Source organism: Lithobates pipiens, unplaced genomic scaffold, assembly GCF_037356315.1.
Source record: "Lithobates pipiens isolate NorthernLeopardFrog02 unplaced genomic scaffold, aLitPip1_a1.2 Scaffold_79, whole genome shotgun sequence".
In the NCBI taxonomy this organism is placed as follows: Eukaryota; Metazoa; Chordata; class Amphibia; order Anura; family Ranidae; genus Lithobates; species Lithobates pipiens.
In genome coordinates this window covers 1,114,373-1,137,556 of record NW_027507902.1, presented here as the reverse complement: position 1 = coordinate 1,137,556, position 23,184 = coordinate 1,114,373, and the positions used below count along the sequence as shown (strand labels likewise).

General features: G+C 48.2%; 1 protein-coding gene and 1 long non-coding RNA gene across 3 annotated transcripts in view; one reads left to right on the top strand and one right to left on the bottom strand.

Moving 5' to 3' along the window:
* Window positions 1–12,915, top strand: part of LOC143960015 (uncharacterized) — an 89,536-nt gene extending 76,621 nt beyond the window's left edge. The window contains exons 4-7 of one of the 2 annotated variants that reach the window (XM_077468273.1): window positions 5,051–5,353; window positions 6,344–6,586; window positions 9,058–9,324; window positions 12,717–12,915. In XM_077468273.1, the coding sequence (XP_077324399.1) occupies window positions 5,051–5,353; window positions 6,344–6,586; window positions 9,058–9,323 (812 nt within the window). In that variant the 3' untranslated portion in view covers window position 9,324; window positions 12,717–12,915. Of the gene's footprint in view, window positions 1–5,050; window positions 5,354–6,343; window positions 6,587–9,057; window positions 9,325–12,713 lie in introns of both variants that reach the window. The other variant, XM_077468274.1, reaches the window with a different exon arrangement.
* The window catches only part of LOC143960021 (uncharacterized), a 236,931-nt gene that overhangs the window by 91,844 nt on the left and 121,903 nt on the right, over window positions 1–23,184 (bottom strand). The gene's annotated exons all lie outside the window — the stretch shown is intronic.

Here is a 23,184-nt window from a genome sequence, read left to right as displayed (position 1 = left end):
AACAGGGAAGATCGGCTGAGTGTTGGAGAGGCTGTAAAACCACAGGAACAATGGCAGATTTATGGTGGGGATGCCCAAAAATTAAAATCTATTGGGGAAAGACCTTGCAAAAGATAAGAGAAATAACTAAAATAAGTGTGATGGCGGATCCTTGGATTGTACTTTTTTTCATGCTACAAAGAGCGACGTAAAACAATATCAAGAAACTATAATCTCACACCTCCTTAAAGCAGCGAAAAAATTCATTCCTAAAAATTGTCAGGAAGTGGAAAGTCCAACGATGTGGGAGTGGGTAGATGCAGTCGAAGAGACATTCAAGATGGAAAAGCTAAGTAGTGGAGATGATAGTAAAAGAGAAGCAGTAATAAAAAAAAATGGAAATGTTGGAAAGATTTTAAGAAAGATTGGAGTTATGCAAAATACTTAAGACCAAAATAGAATTTATACGGGAGGAGGATAAGAAGAGAGGGAAAAATACTGACATATAACCAGGGAAAGGGTGGGGGATGGGGATTGGGAATAATAAAAAGATGTATGATGAATAAAAGATTTGTATTTAATAAGGAAAAGATATTCATTGATATCGATATTCCCCCCCAAAAAAAGTGATAAGCTACAATTGTGAAGACGAAAGGAGACAATGTTGAACGGAAAGTTGATTTACGTCTCTCTAGAGAATTTGCTGATGTGGCAAAAAAAAAAAAAAAAAAAAGATGGCAAAGGTTTCTACGGGTAATTGTTTGTTAGTTGGAAGGCAAGGAGGGGGCAGACAAGGAGAGAGTGAACCTCATAAGGTGGTGATCAGATAGAGGGAAAGGAATATTGGAGAGGGTGTGCGGAGTGCATAGGTAGGAGAAGATGAGGTCAAGGCAGTTGCCAACAGAGTGAGTAGAAGTGTGTGTGCCCATTGTTTTAGATCAAAAGAGAAGGTTAGGCTCAGCAGTTTAGAAAAATCGGGAGAGTTAAGATTACGGGGGGATGTTGAAGTCTCCAAGAATGATTGTTGGAATTTCAGAAGAGAGAAAGTAGGGTAGCCAGGCGGAGAAGTCATCAAGGAAGTTTGATACCGGTCCAGGGGGCCGATAGATCACAGTAATTCTCAATGAAACTGTTAAGCCCCGTACACACGAGAGGACTTATGTCCGACAGACTTCCGAAGGAGTTCTGCCGGAGTTCTGCCGGAGTTTCGACTGAGCGGACTTGGCCACACACAATCACACCAAACTCCGACGGATTGGAACGTGATGACGTACGACTGGGCTCGAATAAGGAAGTTCATAGCCAGTAGCCAATAGCTGCCCTAGCGTCGGTTTTAGTCCGTCGGAATAGCATACACACGAGCAAATTTTTCGAAGGGACCGGGTCCGGCGGAGTTCCGTCGGAAAAATTTGAAGCATGTTCCATATCCTAAAGTCCGTCAGACTTTGGTGAATCAAAAGTTCGTTGCAGCCCCACACACGATCGAATGGTCTGACGGAATCATTCCGTCGGACTTTGGATGTTGAAAAGTCCGCTCGTGTGTACGCGGCATAAGTGGCCAAAGCCAAAGAAAACCAAAATTGGTAAGTAAGTAGCAATGAGCTTGGAAGTAGCATAGCTTTGATATATGTGAAAATGATTCACACATGCATATAGAAACCAGTATTCAAGTTATTGGCCAATGAGCATAAAAATACATTTTATAGAATCAGGAAGCCCACATATGCAGTATAGAAGATTAAACTAAAATGCTACAAATCATCTGTCTCCTATACATGAAGGAGATTAGGCAGATGGCAGCGAGTAAAGCATAACTGTGACTAACTACAGACTACTATAATGGATTGTCTCAAAGATCCAACAATGAAACGAAAAGAGTATTGGCAAAGGGCAGATGAATTTGAACCTCCAAAGAATAATTGTACCTTGGAGCCGAGTAGGTGACACTGAAGATTGATGACACTTAAGTAGGTGACACTTAAGACACTTAGATGAGTAGAAGGAGAACCAGGAATTAGTAGTCTTGTAGGCCAAGAGAGTGGAGTTTTTTGAGGAGGAGTGAGTAGTCAGCCGTATGAAATACAATAGAAAGCTCTAATGTATGATTACGGGTGGTGACCATTGGTTTTAGCAGTTCGCAATTCATGGATGAGTTTTAGGAGGACAGTTTTTGGGGAAAGCCAGACTAAAAGTGGTGGAGACGGTTGTTCTCAGTGAGGTGGTGGCTCGGATTAGTGATGGACGAACTTCCGACGGGACGTTTCGCGAACGTGAACTGTGAACGCGGCCAAAAGTTTGCGAACCGCAAAGTTCGCGGTGGGCCCCATTGATTTTAATGGCAGGCGAACCTTAAAAACCTCCAGGTCATATTTTCAGCCACAAAATACTTATTAGCTGTGCACACATAGTCCCACCACATGGCCACTGACATAACACATGTATGAAGTGAATCTGGGATCGACAACTACAAGCATTCTTTTTTTATCTGTGAAATTTTGACAATTCAGGACTGTGGAGTGCATGAAGGCCATGGAGGAGAGGAAAGGTCAGGGTAGGCTATGAAGAGGGTGCAGGAGATGATCACCAGCACCGTGATAGAGAGCACTGACACCAGCACAGTGATAGAGAGCACTGACAACAGGACCGTGACAGAGAGCACTGACAACAGGACCGTGACAGAGAGCACTGACACCAGCACCGTGATAGAGAGCACTGACACCAGCACCGAGATACAGAGCACTGACACCACACCAGCACCGTGATAGAGAGCACTGACACCACACCAGCACCCAGATAGAGAGCACTGACACCACACCAGCACCATGATAGAGAGAGAGCACTGACACCAGCACCATGATAGAGAGCACTGAGACCACACCAGCACCGAGATAGAGAGCACTGACACCACACCAGCACCGAGATAGAGAGCACTGATACCACACCAGCACCGAGATAGAGAGCACTAAGACCACACCAGCACCATGATAGAGAGCACTGACACCAGCACAGAGTTAGAGAGCACTGACACCACACCAGCACCATGATAGAGAGCACTAAGACCACACCAGCACCCAGATAGAGAGCACTGACACCACAGCAGCACCATGATAGAGAGAGAGCACTGACACCAGCACCGTGATAGAGAGCACTGAGACCACACCAGCACCGAGATAGAGAGCACTGACACCACACCAGCACCATGATAGAGAGAGAGCACTGACACCAGCACCGTGATAGAGAGCACTGAGACCACACCAGCACCGTGATAGAGAGCACTGACACCACACCAGCACCGAGATAGAGAGCACTGACACCACACCAGCACCGTGATAGAGAGCACGCACTGACACCAGCACCATGATAGAAAGCATTGACACCAGCACCGAGATAGAGAGCACTGACACCACACCAGCACCGAGATAGAGAGCACTGACACCACACCAGCACCATGATAGAGAGCACTGACACCAGCACCGAGATAGAGAGCACTGACACCACACCAGCACCGTGATAGAGAGCACTGACACCAGCACAGAGTTAGAGAGCACTGACACCACACCAGCACCGTGATAGAGAGAGAGCACTGACACCAGCACCATGATAAAGAGCACTGAGACCAGCACCGTGATAGAGAGCACTGACACCAGCACCGTGATAGAGAGCACTGACACCAGCACAGAGATAGAGAGAACTGACACCAGCACCGAGATAGAGAGCACGGACACCACACCAGCACCGTGATAGAGAGCACTGACACCAGCACCGTGATAGAGAGCACTGACACCAGCACCATGATAGAGACTGTCCCTACACTGATAAAAGGCAGCTGCAGAATCGGGCAGCAGTCAAGTATAATATTCTTTCTATATTTGAAAGAAAGTAGATTATACGTGTACAACCCTATATACTGTACACCTATACCAGTCCTTAAAAGGACCTTTGTGGACCTAATAGTAATAGCTAGTGATTAAACTGACTGTCCCTGCTGCACACAGTGTCCTGTCCCTACACTGACAAAAGACAGCTGCAGAATCGGTCAGCAGTGCACTCAGCAATCACCAGCACAGCAGTGCACCAGAACCCTATATACTGTACACCTATACCAGTCCTTAAAAGGACTTTTGTGGACCTAATAGCTAGTGATTTGTGTCACTACAGTCTCTTCCTGCTCCACACTGCGTCCTGTCCCTACACTGACAAAAGACAGAATGTAAAATGGCCGCCAGATCAGGTCTATTTATAGGTTAGGGGGAAGGTCCAATTGTCCATGTGCTGAAATGTCTCAATTGGCTGTCCTGTACCCCATGATGGATGTGTCATCAAAGGTCAAAGTTCTTTCACAATGTAAACGCGGAAGTCCGCCGGGCGAACAGCGCCAGAAGTCCGCCGGTTTGGCGAATCGCGAACACGCAAAATTCGCCGCGAACCAACTGCCGGGCGAACCGCAAGGCCATCTCTATAGCTCTGATGTCCTAGACCAGGAGTTCTAACAGTTTGGTGAGATATGGGGCTGAAGACAAGGATAAACCGAGCCTAATAAGGTGGTGATCAGAGAGAGTAGAGGGATTGTTGGAGAGGTTGTAAGGAGATCAGAGGTGGGAGAAAACAAGGCCAAGGATTTTGCCGTTAGGGTGAGTAGAAGAGTGTCCATTGTGTTAGGGTAAGCAATGGTGAGAAGTTGAGATGTCTTGTCATTAGCAGGGTGTAATCACAGCTGTTAGTCTATAGTTGTCACACACATAATTAAAAGATTTTAGATAAAGAATTTAAAGTTTCACTAATAATGATGTTTGAAAACTGTCATTCCTATATATATATATATAGTAGATGTTTGCACCCAATATTCATCCATTTGAGAGGTAACTTACCATTCTGGAGGCAGCCATGTGAGATTATCACAGGGAATCCAATCTTTCCATAGGATAATGTACATATTGACATATTGGGGGATATTTTCCTTTCCATATCCTCTTTATAGCATTGCTGGCTGCCAGTACACACTTATCTGCTGTCATGTGGAAACTGTCCAATCCGGATGAATGTTTATGGTTGGTGATTGTCCTCTCTGCAGGGTCGGTTCCTGATGTCCTGGGAAAGGGCCCACAAACCCCCGGAGATCTTATCGTATATTCTCTGGAGGATCTGAATGGAAGTGACTTCAAGAGATTTAGGAACAAATTGTCTGAGTTCTCCTATGGAGATACAAGTCCCATCCCCCGAGGAAAACTAGAAAATGCCGACTGGATCACCACCAAGGATATCCTGATAGACACATATGGAGAAGAAAGGGCTCTGGATGTCACCATTCATGTCTTTACACTGATCGGTCTGATGGGACCCGCAGATGACCTCCAGGAGAGGAGAGCACAACATGGTGAGTTCCCATCTATAATGACCATTTCCTACCAATTCCTGATCAATATTCCTGTTCTACTGGGTTCACTCACATGGGTGCAGAAGCCCATCAAGTGTTCAAGAGCCAATTGTTTATACATCTGGAGCTGTGTGCAGGCAGTCTAGGTTAGTCATTGGAGACACAGGAGCTGAATGGACTCACCCACACACCTGAGTTTGACAGGTACGCAGGGACAGGTGCGCAGTCTGCAATCTCATTGGAAGCCATGTGAGGCTGTGAACTGATCAATGAAGGAGGTGTAAGTGGAAAAGTTGAAGTGGGTCAGAGGACAGAACCTTGGGGGACCCCTAGAGAAAGAGGAAGGAGGAAACAAAGTTGTAGGTGACACTGAAGGAACACTTAGATAAGTAGGAGGAGAACCAGGAATTAGTAGACTTTTAGGCCAAGAGAGTGGAGTTTTTTGAGGAGGAGCGAGTAGTCAGCTGTATAAAATACAACAGAAAGCTCTAATGGTATAAATACGGGTGGTGACCATAGCAGTTAGTAATTCATTGATGAGTTTTAGGAGGGCAGTTTTTGGGGAAAGCCAGACTAAAAGAGGGGGTCGAAGGTTGTTCTCAGTGAGGTGGTGGCCCCAGATGTCGTAGACCAGGAGTTCTAACAGTTTGGTTGGATATGGGGCTCAAGACAAGGATAAACCGAGCTTAATAAGGTGGTGATCAGAGAGAGGAGAAGGATTGTTGGAGAGGTTGTAAGGAGATCAAAAGTGGGAGAAAACAAGACCAAGGGTTTTACCGTTAGAGTGAGTAGAAGTGTGTCCTTTGTGAAGCCAATCCCTCCATAGGATAATGTATATATAGACATATTGGGGGATATTTTCCTTTCTATTCTATGTGCTCTTTACGGCATGGCTGGCTGCCAGTGTAGACTTATCTGCTGCCATGTTTCAAAAATCACCCAATCAAAATGCATTTTTATGTTTTGACGATTGTTTTCTCTGCTCTGCAGGGTCGGCTTCTGGTGTTGGTTGTAAGAGGAAACAGGAAGATATGAAAGGATATGATTTCTATACATTTAATAACAAATTGTATGATTTCTCCCATGGAAATAAATGTCCCACCCTCCCAGGAAGACAAGAAAATGTGGACAAGGACTTCCCGATAGACACATATAGGAAAAAAGGGGCTCTGGCTGACACAATTGGTCAGATGGTACTCACAAATGACCTCCAGGAGAGCAGAGCAGAAAAAGGTGAGTTGCGGTCTATGACCATTTCCTAATAATTTCTGACCAATATCTGTGTTCTCCCGGGCTCACCCACACAGGTTCGAAGGCCATACAGTGTGCAAGAGCCGTTTATCTATGCATCTGGGGAAGTGCGGAGCTGTGTGCAGTCTAGGTCAGTCAATGGATATACAGCGGCTGTATGCGCTTACCCACGCATCCGAGTTTGACAGATACACATGGAGAGGTGCATGGCCCTGACTGCAGACAGATGCTGCTTTTCCATTAACTAATCTGGGCTGCCACAGCTCTACACTGCCACAGACACATAAAAAACAGCTTTTACACCATGTATGGGCACTGAATGTGTGAAAATTAGCACAAGGAAGAAGACTAACGATTCTCCAGGATGCTTGTGGTCAGTTACCATAACAATATGACTTTTAAGCATCATGCGGCATGCCAGGCAGAGCAATACAGTTGCCGTCACTTGCCTGTGTGTTGGCAGAACCTCCACAATTATTGCTGTATTCTTGGAAGACCCAAAGGAGTGTTGATTGGTGTTCTCAGCCTTCTGCCCTGTGAATTCAGCTAAACTTCCTTCACAAAGAGGAGCCAATGCCGCAAATAACAAGCATGTGCCAAATAAAAGCCTGCAATGAGAATTGGGGGGGGGGGGGGGGGCACTTTTGGTGCCTCCACTGTTCCTATTGTGTGCTGAGTCTTACCAGGCAAGGAAAGTTACTACCCATCATCTACAGGGCAAAATAGGAAGAGAGGAACCTGTGCAAGGGCACCAGATTCAGCAAAGCAGAGGGGAACCCAACCATCCTTTGAAAAAGTCCTCAATTACCAATGATTACAAAACCCCCTCTGCCGATGAAAATTTGATTGTCATCTGGCACAATAAAAACACCTTCCAGCTTAACCAGCTCCTGCCACCTCTCTGAGCCTATCCTGGCTTTCTGCCACTATAAAGATGTCACAAAATGTTTCAACAGCTGCATATCAGCTGTCAAATTTCTAATGTATGTAAGCAGCTTAATTATGTCACAATGTAAGTGGGAGAAGCAAGGCAGGTTTTCTCCTAAAATAAAGGTTAGAATTACCAATATTTGTTGTCATATATTTAATGCTGCAGGGTATATCCTGAATTGTACCTTCAGGTTTATAGGCTATGTCAGTGCTCCAGCACTCGAAAATATTAGTAATTCTAATGTTTATTTCAGGGGGAAAAAACCTGCCTTGTCTCTCCCTCTTATTTTGCAGCCTAATCAAGCAGCTTACATACTGTCCAACCTCTGTATATTTGTGGATATTGTCTTTGAAATAATACACTCTAATGTTTATCTCCATATAAAACTTACTTGTCTCTCTCTCTTATATTGCGGCCTAATCAAGCTGCTTACATACTGTCTTTGCAGAAAACACATAGCAGTTTAACTTACGTAAGGCACTATCAACATAATATAAAAATCAACTTATCCCCCAAAAAAATGAAAACCCTGAAATAATACCCTCTGAAACAAATCCCTGGTCTTTATTTAACCTCCCTAGCGGTAATCCCGAGTGTGGCTCAGGGTTAAATTTCTGTACCATTAGTGGGACCCCTGAGCCTCGGGATTGCATTGCAGGTTCCTGTTCCAGGCTACCTACCTTGTCACCAGGATCCTGCGATGTCCCCCCACTGTGTCCGCGGGCTGTGTCTTCTGCCCGATGCCTCTGTGTGCCGGGTTCCATTCCCGACGCACGGGGGTGGAGCCCGGTGGCAAATTCGAAAAGTACAAAATTCATAATACATACAGTATACTCTAATATTACAGATTACATTACTGTATGTACGCCGGAGAGCCTCGGAAACACATGGAAAGGCCCGAGGACAGCTTGGTTGACCTTGGAAAACCTCGGGAAAGTGAGTATTTCCGAGCATTTCCGAACTACTCCGCGCCCCCCCTCCACCTCAGGCCAAACACGGTACTGCACACTGCTGTGGCTTGAATCTTGCTTGTTTTGCGAGACAACACTTAGAAATATAGTGCTTGTATTGCGAAACGCTCGTTAACCGCGTTACTCGCAGTCCGTGGTTCCACTGTACATATGCAGTTTGTCAGCTTTCCGTATCTTTTCCCTGTAACATCTTCTACTACACTGCTCTGTGTCCTTCTACATAGCAAGGGGGGGGGGGGGGCTTGCACATACCCAAGACCCAATTTTTGGCCCTTCTAAAACAGCTGGCCAAAGTTCAAAGGCCCAAGTACATTATTATTATAGCTAATAAAGGGCAGGCGAACTGCATCATTAGTTCAATGGCACCGTGAACAGCTTGGGTCCACCTTACCTCCACATCCTTACTGAATCCAGACCCTTTCCCTGTTGTCTATTAACAAAGACCTTCTGGACTTCTACTAGTCTGAATCTTTCCCCATCTACAGGCAGAAATGTCTGATGTGAGAGATGAACGACAACATATTTATTTCATTTTCTGTGTTGGTATAAAGGTGGAGGGCACCCTCTGGATCTTCTCTGGGAGCAGCTCATCCAACGTATAACCAATGTATCTCCAGTGTTGGACTGTCTACTACAAAGAGGTCTTCTGACTACTGAACAGTACGATGTCGTGATGGTGAAAGAAATAAACCAGGACAAGATGAGGAGGCTGTGGATGTTCACCAGAGGATGGGGTGATGATGACAAGGACACCGTCTACAAAGCTCTGGAAGAGCATAACCCAGTGGTAATGCGCAACCTGGAGCCACCACAGTGAGGTAATATCATTCGATGAGCTTTTAGTGTACCAAATACTGTCAGATCCCAAATGATTCCTTATATCCTCCTCTCATTCATATTCACTTCCACGGTCCATGGGTCACATACAGTACAATAAATGCTGGCAACTGTTACACATAAACATGATGTATGAAATAAAGCACTGTGCGTCTAAATTATATGACCAACAGTTTGTGGTCATATAACGACTCCTACAGTCACATATACAGTATATGAGCTTGTTGGACAGCTTTGTGGTTATAACATCTTCCACTCTTATGGGCAGGCTTGCCTCTTTCACACACTGGGCCTCGCATTGGGCACCAAAAAATAAAAAAGACCTGGTTCACAAGCAGCTTTTCAAATCATCTTCAAGGTGATCAGTAGGAATGCGGTGAGGTGATCAGTAGGTATGCGGTGAGGTGAACAGTAGGGATGAGGTGAGGTGATCAGTAGGGATGCACTGAGGTGATCAGTAGGGATGCGGTGAGGTGATCAGTAGGGTTGAGGTCGGGTGATCGGTAGGGATGAGGTCGGGTGATCGGTAGGGATGAGGTCGGGTGATCGGTAGGGATGAGGTCGGATGATCGGTAGGGTTGAGGTCGGGTGATCAGTAGGGACGAGGTCGGGTGATCGGTAGGGATGAGGTCGGATGATCGGTAGGGTTGAGGTCGGGTGATCGGTAGGGATGAGGTCAGGTGATCGGTAGGAATGAGGTGAGGTGATCAGTAGGGTTGAGGTCGGGTGATCGGTAGGGATGAGGTCGGGTGATCGGTAGGGATGAGGTCGGATGATCGGTAGGGTTGAGGTCGGGTGATCAGTAGGGACGAGGTCGGGTGATCGGTAGGGATGAGGTCGGATGATCGGTAGGGTTGAGGTCGGGTGATCGGTAGGGATGAGGTCAGGTGATCGGTAGTAGGGATGAGGTCGGGTGATCGGTAGTAGGGATGAGGTCGGGTGATCGGTAGTAGGGTTGAGGTCGGGTGATCGGTAGGGATGAGGTCGGGTGATCGGTAGGGTTGAGGTCGGGTGATCGGTAGGGTTGAGGTCGGATGATCGGTAGGGTTGAGGTCGGGTGATCGGTAGGGTTGAGGTCGGGTGATCGGTAGGGATGAGGTCGGGTGATCGGTAGGGTTGAGGTCGGGTGATTGGTAGGGTTGAGGTCGGATGATCGGTAGGGTTGAGGTCGGGTGATCGGTAGGGTTGAGGTCGGGTGATCGGTAGGGTTGAGGTCGGGTGATTGGTAGGGTTGAGGTCGGATGATCGGTAGGGTTGAGGTCGGGTGATTGGTAGGGTTGAGGTCGGGTGATTGGTAGGGTTGAGGTCGGATGATCGGTAGGGTTGAGGTCGGGTGATCGGTAGGGATGAGGCAGTGTGATCGGTAGGGATGAGGTCGGGTGATCGGTAGGGTTGAGGTCGGGTGATCGGTAGGGTTGAGCTCGGATGATCGGTAGGGTTGAGGTCGGGTGATCGGTAGTAGGGATGAGGTTGGATGATCAGTAGGGTTGAGGTCGGGTGATCGGTAGGGTTGAGGTCGGGTGATCGGTAGGGATGAGGTCGGGTGATCGGTAGGAATGAGGTCGGGTTATCGGTAGTAGGGATGAGGTCGGGTGATCGGTAGGGTTGAGCTCGGATGATCGGTAGGGTTGAGGTCGGGTGATCGGTAGTAGGGATGAGGTTGGATGATCAGTAGGGTTGAGGTCGGGTGATCGGTAGGGTTGAGGTCGGGTGATCGGTAGGGATGAGGTCGGGTGATCGGTAGTAGGGATGAGGTTGGATGATCAGTAGGGATGAGGTTGGGTGATCGGTAGGGATGAGGTCGGGTGATCGGTAGGGTTGAGGTCGGGTGATCGGTAGGGTTGAGGTCGGGTGATCGGTAGGGATGAGGTGAGGTGATCAGTAGAGATGAGGTGAGGTGATCAGTAGGGATGAGGTCAGGGCTCTGTACAGGACACCGGAGTTCCTCCACACCAAACTGGTTACACCATATCTTTATGGAGCTGACTCTTCTAGGAAAGATTCCCACAACATTTTGGAGTGCATATGTGGGGATTTGTGTCCAATCAGTCAAAGGAACATTTGTGAGGTCAGGTACTGATGATGGATGAGAAGATGTGACTGACATGTCGAACCTTAGGTTGGGTACCAATTCATTCCAAAAAGTGTTCAGTAGTAGATTTGAGGTCAGGGCTCTATGGGAGGGTGTCTGTTGGAATTTGTGCTCATTTGTGAGGTCAGGTAATGATGTTGCATGAGAAGACCTGGCTCTCATGTTGGGCCTCAGGGTTGGGCAGAAAAAAAAAGACCTGGCATGCAGTCAATCCATCCATCTGAATGGTGATCAGTAGGGATGAGGCCAGGGCTCTGTAGCTCTGTACAAGTCACTCAAGTTCCTCCACACCAAACTGGTAACACCATGTCTTTATGGAGCTGGCTTTGTACACGGCGGGGGGGGGGGGGGGGGGCAGTCATGTCTTTATGGAGCTGGCTTTGTACAGGGGGGGGGGGGCACAGTCAGGTCTTTATGTAGCTGGCTTTGTATACGGGGGGTTTGGGGGGGCACAGTCAGGTCTTTATGGAGCTGGCTTTGTACAGGGGGGGGGGCACAGTCATGGTGGAACAGAAAAGGGTCTTCACCAAACTGTTACCACAAGGTTGGAAGAGCACAATTGTCTCCAATGTCTTTGTATGATGGAGGATTACCGGGACCCCTCACTGGAGACAACTGACCTGAACTCAAATGCTGGAGGGGGGGGGGGGGGTGGGGTTCACAGACATTAGACCATATAATGTATTAGTCTGGAGTGGGAGGACCCTTTTACTATTAATAATAGAGTTATTTAATCAATCCTGCAATGACGGGACTAATGTTGGATTTGAAGACCTGGCTCACCATCAGTGTTCCAATCCATCCTGAAGGTGATCAGTAGGGATGAGGTCAGGGCTCTGTACAGGACATTTGAGTTCCTCCACATCAAACTGGTCACACCATATCTTTATGGAGCTGGCTTTGTACGTGATGGGGGTACAGTCATGATGGAACAGAAAAGGGTCTTCACCAAACTGTTACCACAAGGTTGGAAGAGAACAATTGTCTCCAATATCTTTGTATGATGGAGCATTACCAGGACCTTCACTGGAGACCCCTGAACCCCATCATTTGGGGGTTTCATGCTTTGACCAGTGTAAACAAAAATATTAAATTCTAACATTCATCTATGGAAAACTTAAATAGAAACCATAATAACTTTGTAAAAGTGTTTGTTTAAAGCTTATGTTCTGAAATATTTATTTTTTCCTGCCCAGTCTCTGCCCTCTAGAATAGTAAATGTGGAGCATGCGCCCCACAATAATGACCTAAATGCCCCCTTTCTTCTTTTCTTCCCAGCAGGACATTCTGCACCAGATCCAACCATCGTACAACTACCAGACCTCTTCTGTATCGCTGAGCCACTCCCAGCTCCAGGGCGGTCATTGTATATGGCCCCGCCCCCCATCCAACCGCTGTCCCGGAAAACCTCACCTACTTTTATATGTTATCAGTAAAACGTTTTTTTAAGTGTTTCATTAAAAAAAAATGAAGAAAGAAACCTTGAAGTGCTTTGTACCAATTTTAACAGTCATTTAAACAGGACAAATGATAGAATAAAATGTATTTTTTTTTTTTTACAGTTACAATATTTTAAAACTATCACTGATCAAAGTAGAAAACAAAACATTTTATTTTGTTGCATTTTATCTATGGATTTCATAAAAAATTAAATCATATATGTAAGACAATATCACCAAAAAAAGCTTTGTGTCAGGAACCATGAAACAGACAGAGACAGAAGTACAATCAAATCACGCTTGTTTATTAATAAAAATAAAAAGGTAAATAGGAAAAAGCGTAGACAAGCATAGCCAGAGTCCAGTAACCAGATCGGGTAATCAGCCAGGCCAAAAGTCAGGGATCCAAGGAGAGCAACCGCAAGCAGGATAAGAAGCCAGGAGGGATGTCAGCAAGCCAGTCTTGAAACAAACAGCAGGAGATGGTTCCTAGTGATGTGACCAACGCGAAGGCAAAGGAAAGAGTGAGCTGGAAGGCTTTAAATAGGCAGGTCAGACGAGCATCATCGGGAACAGCTGTTAAGTGTGGAAAGAGAAGAGAGCTGGCAATTAGCCGACAGCTAAGCGGCCAGCCCAGAGAAGGAAGGGCTAAGCCAGCCCTGACAGTAGCCCCCCAATGACCCCTCTCCCTCGGAGAACCACCGGGCTTGAGGGGAAACCGTCTATGGAACTCACGGAGGAGGACAGGGGCATGTACTTCTGAGGATGAAACCCAGGAGCATTCCTCCGGACCGTACCCCTTCCAATGCACCAGGTACTGTATGCGCCCACGGAACCTACGGGAGTCAACAATGGATTGTACCTCATACTCCTCATGGTTCTCATCCTGTACAGGGTGAGGACGTGGCACCGAGGTGATAAATCGGTTACAGACAAATGGTTTCAATAAGGAGACATGAAACACATTTGAGATGCGCATACTAGGAGGAAGGTCCAACGCGTAAGGCACTGGGTTAATCCTGTGAAGGATACGGAAAGGCCCAATAAACCGAGCTGCAAACTTCAGTGAGGGAACACGAAGCCGGAGGTTGGGAGATGACAGCCAGACCCTGTCCCCAACCTGGTAGGAAGGCGCAGGCAGGCGTCTGCGGTCAGCATGGAGTCTGTACCTATCATTAGCATGACGCAAAGCCTCCTGGACTTGTACCCAAGTGGATCGAAGACCACGGAGAAGCTCCTCTAACGCAGGAATACTCTGCGGAACAAACGAGTCAGGCAACATGGAAGGTTGGAAACCATAATTCACCATAAATGGAGACAATCGGGAGGCAGAATTCAAGGCACTGTTGTGAGCAAACTCCGCCCAAGGTAAGAGGCCTGACCAGTTGTTATGATGGTCAGAAATATAGCAACGTAGGAATTGCTCCAAGGACTGATTGGCTCGTTCTGCGGCCCCATTAGACTGCGGGTGATACGCAGAAGAGAACGCAAGCTGGATTCCCAACTGTGCACAAAAGGCTCGCCAGAACCGGGAGACAAACTGACTGCCCCTATCCGAGACAATCACCTTGGGTAGCCCATGTAAGAGAAAGATCTCCCGAGAAAAAATGGAAGCCAGTTCCTTAGAAGAGGGCAACTTCTTAAGTGGAATACAATGACACATCTTTGAGAACCGGTCAACCGCCATAAGGATAACAGTGTTGCCTTGGGAGTTGGGTAACTCCACAATGAAAGCCATAGACAGGTGAGTCCAGGGCCTCTCTTCATTGGGTATGGGTTACAGGAGGCCCACTGGAAGGTGTCGCGGAGTCTTACTCTGAGCACACACGGGACAGGCAGCTACGAAGGCAGTAACATCAGCCCGTAGACTAGGCCACCAGAATTGTTGGGAAATGGCCCAAATGAGTTGATTCTTCCCAGGGTGGCCAGCTGCCTTGGGAGAATGGTAAGTCTGGAGCACTGCAGTACGGAGACTCTCTGGGACAAAGCAGCGGTCACAAGGTTTATCAGGAGGAGCATGGACCTGAGCATCAAGAATTTTATCACCCAAAGCAGAAGTAAGACTGGTGCGAACCGTAGCTAAGATACAATCAGGAGGAATCACAGGAACCGGAACCGATGCCGACTTGGATGTGGATGAAAATTGTTGTGACAAGGCATCAGCCCTTACATTCTTAGTACCGGGTAAGAATGAGACAATGTAATTAAAGCTCGACAAGAAAAGAGCCCATCGCACCTTCTGGGAGAGTCGCTTAGCCTCAGACAAGAATGTGAGATTCTTATGGTCAGTAAGAATAAGAACGGGCACAGTGGTACCTTCAAGGAGATGTCTCCATTCTTTCAGGGCTAAAATGATCGCCAACAGCTCTCTGTCACCAATCTCATAATTGCACTCAGCAGGTGACAATTTCTTGGAAAAGTAGCCACACGGATGCATAGCGCTCTCAGAGTTAGGACGTTGAGACAGAAGGGCGCCAACTTCAGTCTCAGAAGCATCAACTTCTAGGATAAAAGGCAACGTAGGATCAGGATGTGCCAACACAGGAGCAGAAACAAAGGCAGCCTTGAGAGTCTCACAGGCCTTAAAGAGGAAGTAAACCCTGATGAGTTTACTTCCTCTTTTTTTCCCTGCAAAGGTAAAGCATAATGGACTACTATGCATCGCATAGTAGCCCATTATGTGTCACTTACCTGACACAGGAGCCAGCGAAGTCGCCGCTGTCCCCTGTAGTCCGCCACATCCATCTTGCTTGTGGCGTCTCGCAGCTCCGCCGAATGACAGCGGCGAAGCCGCGATGACGTCACTTCCGTGCATGCACACGGGAGTGGCGTCTCGCAGCTCCGCCGCTGTCATTCGGCGAAGCCGCGATGACGTCACTCCCGCGCATGCGCACGGGAGACGACAAATGCGGCAGCTCCATTCTTGGAACTGCCGCGTTTAGTGCGCCTGCGCGCCGCTGTCTACGGCGCATGCGCCGTAGACAGCGGTGCCCGTTTTCGGGCAAATATCTCCTAAACCATATAGGTTTAGGAGATATTGCTTGGACCTACAGGTAAGCCTTAATCTAGGCTTACCTGTAGGTCAAAGTTGTTTGTAAGGGTTTACTTCCTCTTTAATGGACTCCAGAGACCAACTCTGTGGGTTACCGTCCTTTCTTGTCATATCAGTCAGGGGCTTGACCAGAGATGAGAATTTACGGATAAACTTCCGATAGTAGTTGGCAAAGCCAAGAAAATGCTGCAGAGGATGTAAACCCACGGGTCAGCCACTGTAGGACTGCCAGAAGTTTCTCTGGGTCCATCGAAAAACCAGCAGTGGAAATGAATGCCCAGGAATGTAACCTGTTCACGATGGAACTCGCACTTCTCCAGTTTACAATAGAGATTGTTCTCTCTTAGTTTCTGAAGTACACGACAGACATCTGTGTGGTGGCTCTCCAGGGACTTGGAAAATATGAGGATATCAGCGAGATAAACCACCACACATAACTGCAACAAATCTCGGAGGACATCGTTAATAAATTCCTGGAAAACTGCCGGGGTGTTACAAAGGCCAAAAGACATTACCAGGCATTCATAATGGGCTGTTCTGGTATTAAAAAAAGTTTTCCACTCATCGCCCTCCTTAATGCACATGAGATTGTATGCCCCTCTCAGGTCAAGCTTTGTGAAAACCGTTGCTCCCTTGAGGCGGTCAAATAATTTTGTAATCAATGGAATTGGATAGGCATTCTTAATCGTGACACGATTGAGACCCCTATAATATATACAAGGTCTCAGTTCACCGCTCTTCTTTTTCACAAAGAAGAAACCAGCACCAGCAGGAGACGAGGATTTGCGGATGAAACCTCGAGAAAGTGCGTCAGCAACATACTCCTCCATGGCCTTATCCTCCAAGACCGACAAAGGGTAAACCCGGCCACGAGGAGGTATGGCACCAGGTTGAAGGTCAATTGTGCAATCATAAGGCCGATGTGGAGGCAAACTATCGGCTTGACCTTTATCAAAGACATTGCTAAAATCACGGTACTCCTCCGGCAGGGAGGGGAGTGAAGAGGTGCACAGGACCTTGGATACCTTCAGGAAGCATGTATCACTGCATTGTGGTGACCAGGAGAGAACCTCAGCACGGAGCCAATCAAAAGAGGGGTTGTGCCTCTGTAACCAAGGATAACCAATAACCAGCGGAAATCTGGGTGAGGAAATAACTTGGAATTGGATTATCTCATGGTGAAGAGCCCCTACGGCCATGGACAACGGAACCGTCTCATGAGTCACATGGGCAGGCTGTAAAGGTCTCCCATCAAGAGCCTCAATGACAAGTGGAGTGTCACACAGCTGCAGCGGAATCAATTGCTGCGAAACAAATGCAGCATCAATGAACAGGCCTGCAGCCCCAGAGTCGATTAGAGCCTGTATCTCGATGGACGACTCAGACCAAGAAAGGGTGACCAAAACCAGGGGCTTATCCTTCTGGATAACTGGGGACGAAACAACGCCACCTAAGGGCTGTCCATGACAGGACCTCAAGGTTCGGGCGTTCCCTGGACGGGTAGGACAAGACTTCAAAAAGTGACCTGCCTGGCCACAATAAAGGCACTGTCAGGGCTGGCTTAGCCCTTCCTCCTGTGGGCTGGCCGCTCAGCTGTCGGCTAATTGCCAGCTCTCTTCTCTCTCCACAGTTACCAGCTGTTTCCGATGATGCTCGTCTGGCCTGTCTATTTAAAGTCTTCCAGCTCATTTCTCCATTGCCTTCATGTTTGGTCACATCACTAGGAACCATCTCCTGCTGTTGTTTCAAGACTGGCTTGCTACATCCCTCCTGGCTTCCATCCTGCTTGCAGTTGCTCTCCTTGGATCCCTGACGTCTGGACTGGCTGATTACCCGATCTGGTTTATGAACTTTGGACTGGCTGACTACCCGATCTGGCTACTGGACTCTGGCTTGCTTGACTACGCTTTTTCCTGTTTACCTTTTTATTTTTATTAATAAACAAGTGTGATTTTATTGTACTTCTGTCTCTGTCTGTTTCATGGTTCCTGACAGGCACAATCTCTCCCTCCTCCTAAAGGCTCTCTCATCCGCAGAGAGACGCGTGAAGCCCAGGTGCATGGGTTCATCTTCACTGACCAACTCGGTACCAGGAGGCATGGGAGGTGAGGGAGGCACGGGAGGTGAGGGAGGCATGGGAGGTGAGTGAGGGAGGCACGGGAGGTGAGGGAGGCACGGGAGGTGGGGGAGGAATGGGAGGTGAGGGAGGCATGGGTGGGACTACAAAGCTCGGAGGCAAACGTACAGGAGGCTTCCGCAAGCGCTCCTTAAGAGAAAGTCTTTCTCTGAGCCTGGAGTCAATGAGGATGGCAAACGAGATCAAGCTCTCCAGCTCAGTGGGTATATCTCGGGCTGCTATCTCATCCTTGATGGAATCCGAGAGACCATGAGAAAAAGCAGCCAGGAGGGCCTCATTGTTCCAAGCAACCTCTGCTGCCAGAGTATGGAATTCAATGGCGTAGTCGGCAACAGTTCTCGTACTCTGTTTGATGGACATGAGGCACTTGGCAGCAGAAGCGGAGCGTGCGGGAACGTCAAATGCCCTTTTAAAGGAGGCCACAAACTGAGGGTAACTCAAGACAACAGGTTTTTGCATCTCCCATAGAGGGTTAGCCCAGGCCAAGGCTCTCTCAGAAAGCAAAGATATCATGAAACCTACTTTGCTTCTGTCCATGGGAAATGCCTGGGGCAGCACCTCGAAGTATATCTCAACCCGATTGAGAAACGCTCTGCATTGAACTGGATCACCCCCAAATCGCTGGGGAAGCGGAGCAGAACCAGACATACCTCTTATAGAGGTAATACTTGAGGCGGGTGCTGCACAGAGACTGGCGCAGCAGCAGGGATGGCCTGCGACTCAGGTTGTACCGGAGCAACCACCGTGGGGGATTCCAGGTGAGCCGTGCAATTCAGGAGCATTTGTAATGCCAAGGCAAACTGATCCATGCGGTGATCCAGTTCATCCAATCTGGAAAAAATATTACCAACAAGTGGATTGACTGTATCTTCTGAATTCATGGCCTTCGCCTACTGTCAGAGACCATGAAATCAGACTGAGACAGAAGTACAATTAAATCACACTTGTTTATTAATAAAAATAAAAAGGTAAATAGAAAAAGCGTAGTCAAGCATAAACCAGAGTCCAGTAGCCAGATCGGGTAGTCAGCCAGTCCAAAGTTCATAAACCAGATCGGGTAATCAGCCAGTCCAGAAGTCAGGGATCCAAGGAGAGCAACTGCAAGCAGGATAGAAGCCAGGAGGGATGTCAGCAAGCCAGTCTTTGAAACAAACAGCAGGAGATGGTTCCTTGTGATGTGACCAACACGAAGGCAAAGGAAAGAGTGAGCTGGAAGGCTTTAAATAGGCAGGTCAGACGAGCATCATCGGGAACAGCTGGTAACTGTGGAGAGAGAAGAGAGCTGGCAATTAGCCGACAGATGAGCGGCCAGCCCAGAGGAGGAAGGGCTAAGCCAGCCCTGACACTTTGTTTGTCCTAATAAAAATACTGAAATATACATTGTATCCTAGGGAAAGTTATTGCAGAATAAAGCAGCCTATCACAGAAATATACAGATTGTTCCATAGGGAGTGCACAAGGGGGGAGCTAAAGGGGTTCATTTCATCCTTCATAAAACACCAACATATTATACTGAGGCGTCATAAAGACATAAAAATAACAGAGACTGCATACAGGACAGGGGGCCGTAAGTAAAGGAGTCTAATTCCTTCTATCATCACCCCAGCAAACAATTGTGTGCAGAATGATGGTGAGTCAAAAGCTGGTCTGTCAGAATCCCAGAAAAAATACAACAAAAATATGGAAGCCTAGTGCTGAAAGCACAGCTAATACCCCTAGGGATTTAGATCCAATAGACCAAGCAGATCTATCATCACCCCAACATCGGACTTCACAGACTTCACAGAGCCCCGGTATAGAGAGGTTACCACCATATGGGTAATGCCAGCAAGCCAGATGGGAGGTAGTCTTCGGGGGGAAAGGTAGTCTTTGGGGTAGCCTTTGGAACGGAGGTAGTCTTTGGAGGTGAGGTAGTCATTGAAAGAGAGGTAGTCTTTGCAAGGGTGGTAGTGTTTGGAGGGGGGGTAGTTATTAAAGGGGAGGGAATCTTTGAAAGAGTGATAGTCTTTGGAAGGGTGGTAGTGTTTGGAGGGCAGGTAGTCATAAAGGGGAAGTAGTCTTTGAAGGAAGGTAATTTTTTGAGGGGTGGTGGTCATTGAAGGGGAGGTAGTCAGAGGAAGAGAGTGTTTGGAGGGGAGGTAGACTTTGGGGGGCAAAAGTAGTCTTTAGGGTAGTCATTGTAATGGAGGTATTCTTTGGAGGGGAAGTAGTATTTGGAAGGGAAATAGTCTCGAAGGGGAGTTAGTCTTTGAAGGGAGGTAATGTTTGTAGGAGAGGTATCGTTTGGAGGGGAGACAGTCATGTTTAGAGGGAAGTAGATATTGTAGGGGAGGTAGTGTTTGGAAGGGAGGTAATGTTTGGAGGGAAGGTAGTCATTGAAGGAGGAGGAGCCTGACAACACGTATACCCAGTGATCGGCTCTTCCTAGGAGGAGCTTGACAACACGTATACCAAGTGATATGTTGTAGACTCCTCCTAGGAAGAGCCGATCACTGGGTATACGTGTTGTCAGGTTCCTCCTAGGAAGAGCCGATCACTGGGTATACGTGTTGTCAGGCCCCTCCTAGGAAGAGCCAATCACTAGGTATATACGTGTTGTCAGACTCCTCCTAGGAAGAGCCGATCACTGGGTATACATGTTGTCAGACCCCTCCTAGGAAGAGCTGATCACTGGGTATACGTGTTGTCAGACCCCTCCTAGGAAGAGCTGATCACTGGGTATACATGTTGTCAGGTTCCTCCTAGGAAGAGCCGATCACTGGGTATACATGTTGTCAGGCTCCTCCTAGGAAGAGCCGATCCCTGGGTATACGTAATGTCAGGCCCCTCCTAGGAAGAACCGATCACTGGGTATACGTGTTGTCAGACTCCTCCTAGGAAGAGCCGATCACTGGGTATACGTGTTGTCAGACCCCTCCTAGGAAGAGCCGATCACTGGGTATACGTGTTGTCAGGCTCCTCCTAGGAAGAGCCGATCACTGGGTATACGTGTTGTCAGACTCCTCCTAGGAAGAGCCGATCACTGGGTATAAGTGTTGTCAGGCTCCTCCTAGGAAGAGCCGATCACTGGGTATACGTGTTGTCAGGCCCCTCCTAAGAAGAGCCGATCACTGGGTATACGTGTTGTCAGACTCCTCCTAGGAAGAGCCGATCACTGGGTATACGTGTTGTCAGACTCCTCCTAGGAAGAGCCGATCACTGGGTATACGTGTTGTCAGACTCCTCCTAGAAAGAGCCGATCACTGGGTATACGTGTTGTCAGACTCCTCCTAGGAAGAGCCGATCACTGGGTATACGTGTTGTCAGACTCCTCCTAGGAAGAGCCGATCACTGGGTATACGTGTTGTCAGACTCCTCCTAGGAAGAGCCGATTACTGGGCATACGTGTTGTCAGACTCCTCCTAGGAAGAGCCGATCACTGGGCATACGTGTTGTCAGGCTCCTCCTAGGAAGAGCCGATCACTGGGTATACGTGTTGTCAGACTCCTCCTAGGAAGAGCCGATCACTGGGCATACGTGTTGTCAGGCTCCTCCTAGGAAGAGCCGATCACTGGGTATACGTGTTGTCAGGCTCCTCCTAGGAAGAGCCGATCACTGGGTATACGTGTTGTCAGGCCCCTCCTAGGAAGAGCCGATCACTGGGTATACGTGTTGTCAGGCTCCTCCTAGGAAGAGTCGATCACTGGGTATACGTGTTGTCAGGCCCCTCCTAGGAAGAGCCGATCACTGGGTATACGTGTTGTCAGGCTCCTCCTAAGAAGAGCCGATCACTGGGTATACGTGTTGTCAGGCCCCTCCTAGGAAGAGCCGATCACTGGGTATACGTGTTGTCAGACTCCTCCTAGGAAGAGCCGATCACTGGGTATACGTGTTGTCAGACTCCTCCTAGGAAGAGCCAATCACTGGGTATACGTGTTGTCAGACTCCTCCTAGGAAGAGCCGATCACTGGGCATACGTGTTGTCAGACTCCTCCTAGGAAGAGCCGATCACTGGGTATACGTGTTGTCAGACTCCTCCTAGGAAGAGCCGATTACTGGGCATACGTGTTGTCAGACTCCTCCTAGGAAGAGCCGATCACTGGGCATACGTGTTGTCAGGCTCCTCCTAGGAAGAGCCGATCACTGGGTATACGTGTTGTCAGACTCCTCCTAGGAAGAGCCGATCACTGGGCATACGTGTTGTCAGGCTCCTCCTAGGAAGAGCCGATCACTGGGTATACGTGTTGTCAGGCTCCTCCTAGGAAGAGCCGATCACTGGGTATACGTGTTGTCAGGCCCCTCCTAGGAAGAGCCGATCACTGGGTATACGTGTTGTCAGGCTCCTCCTAGGAAGAGTCGATCACTGGGTATACGTGTTGTCAGGCCCCTCCTAGGAAGAGCCGATCACTGGGTATACGTGTTGTCAGGCTCCTCCTAAGAAGAGCCGATCACTGGGTATACGTGTTGTCAGGCCCCTCCTAGGAAGAGCCGATCACTGGGTATACGTGTTGTCAGACTCCTCCTAGGAAGAGCCGATCACTGGGTATACGTGTTGTCAGACTCCTCCTAGGAAGAGCCAATCACTGGGTATACGTGTTGTCAGACTCCTCCTAGGAAGAGCCGATCACTGGGCATACGTGTTGTCAGACTCCTCCTAGGAAGAGCCGATCACTGGGTATACGTGTTGTCAGGCTCCTCCTAGGAAGAGCCGATCACTGGGCATACGTGTTGTTAGGCTCTTCCTAGGAAGAGCCGATTACTGGGTATACGTGTTGTCAGGCCCCTCCTAGGAAGAGCCGATCACTGGGTATACGTGTTGTCAGGCCTCTCCTAGGAAGAGCCGATCACTGGGTATACGTGTTGTCAGGCCCCTCCTAGGAAGAGCCGATCACTGGGTATACGTGTTGTCAGGCCCCTCCTAGGAAGAGCCGATCACTGGGTATACGTGTTGTCAGGCCCCTCCTAGGAAGAGCTGATCACTGGGTATACGTGTTGTCAGACTCCTCCTAGGAAGAGGCGATCACTGGGAATATGTGTTGTCAGGCCCCTCCTAGGAAGAGCCGATCACTGGGTATACGTGTTGTCAGGCTCCTCCTAGGAAGAGCTGATCACTGGGTATACGTGTTGTCAGACTCCTCCTAG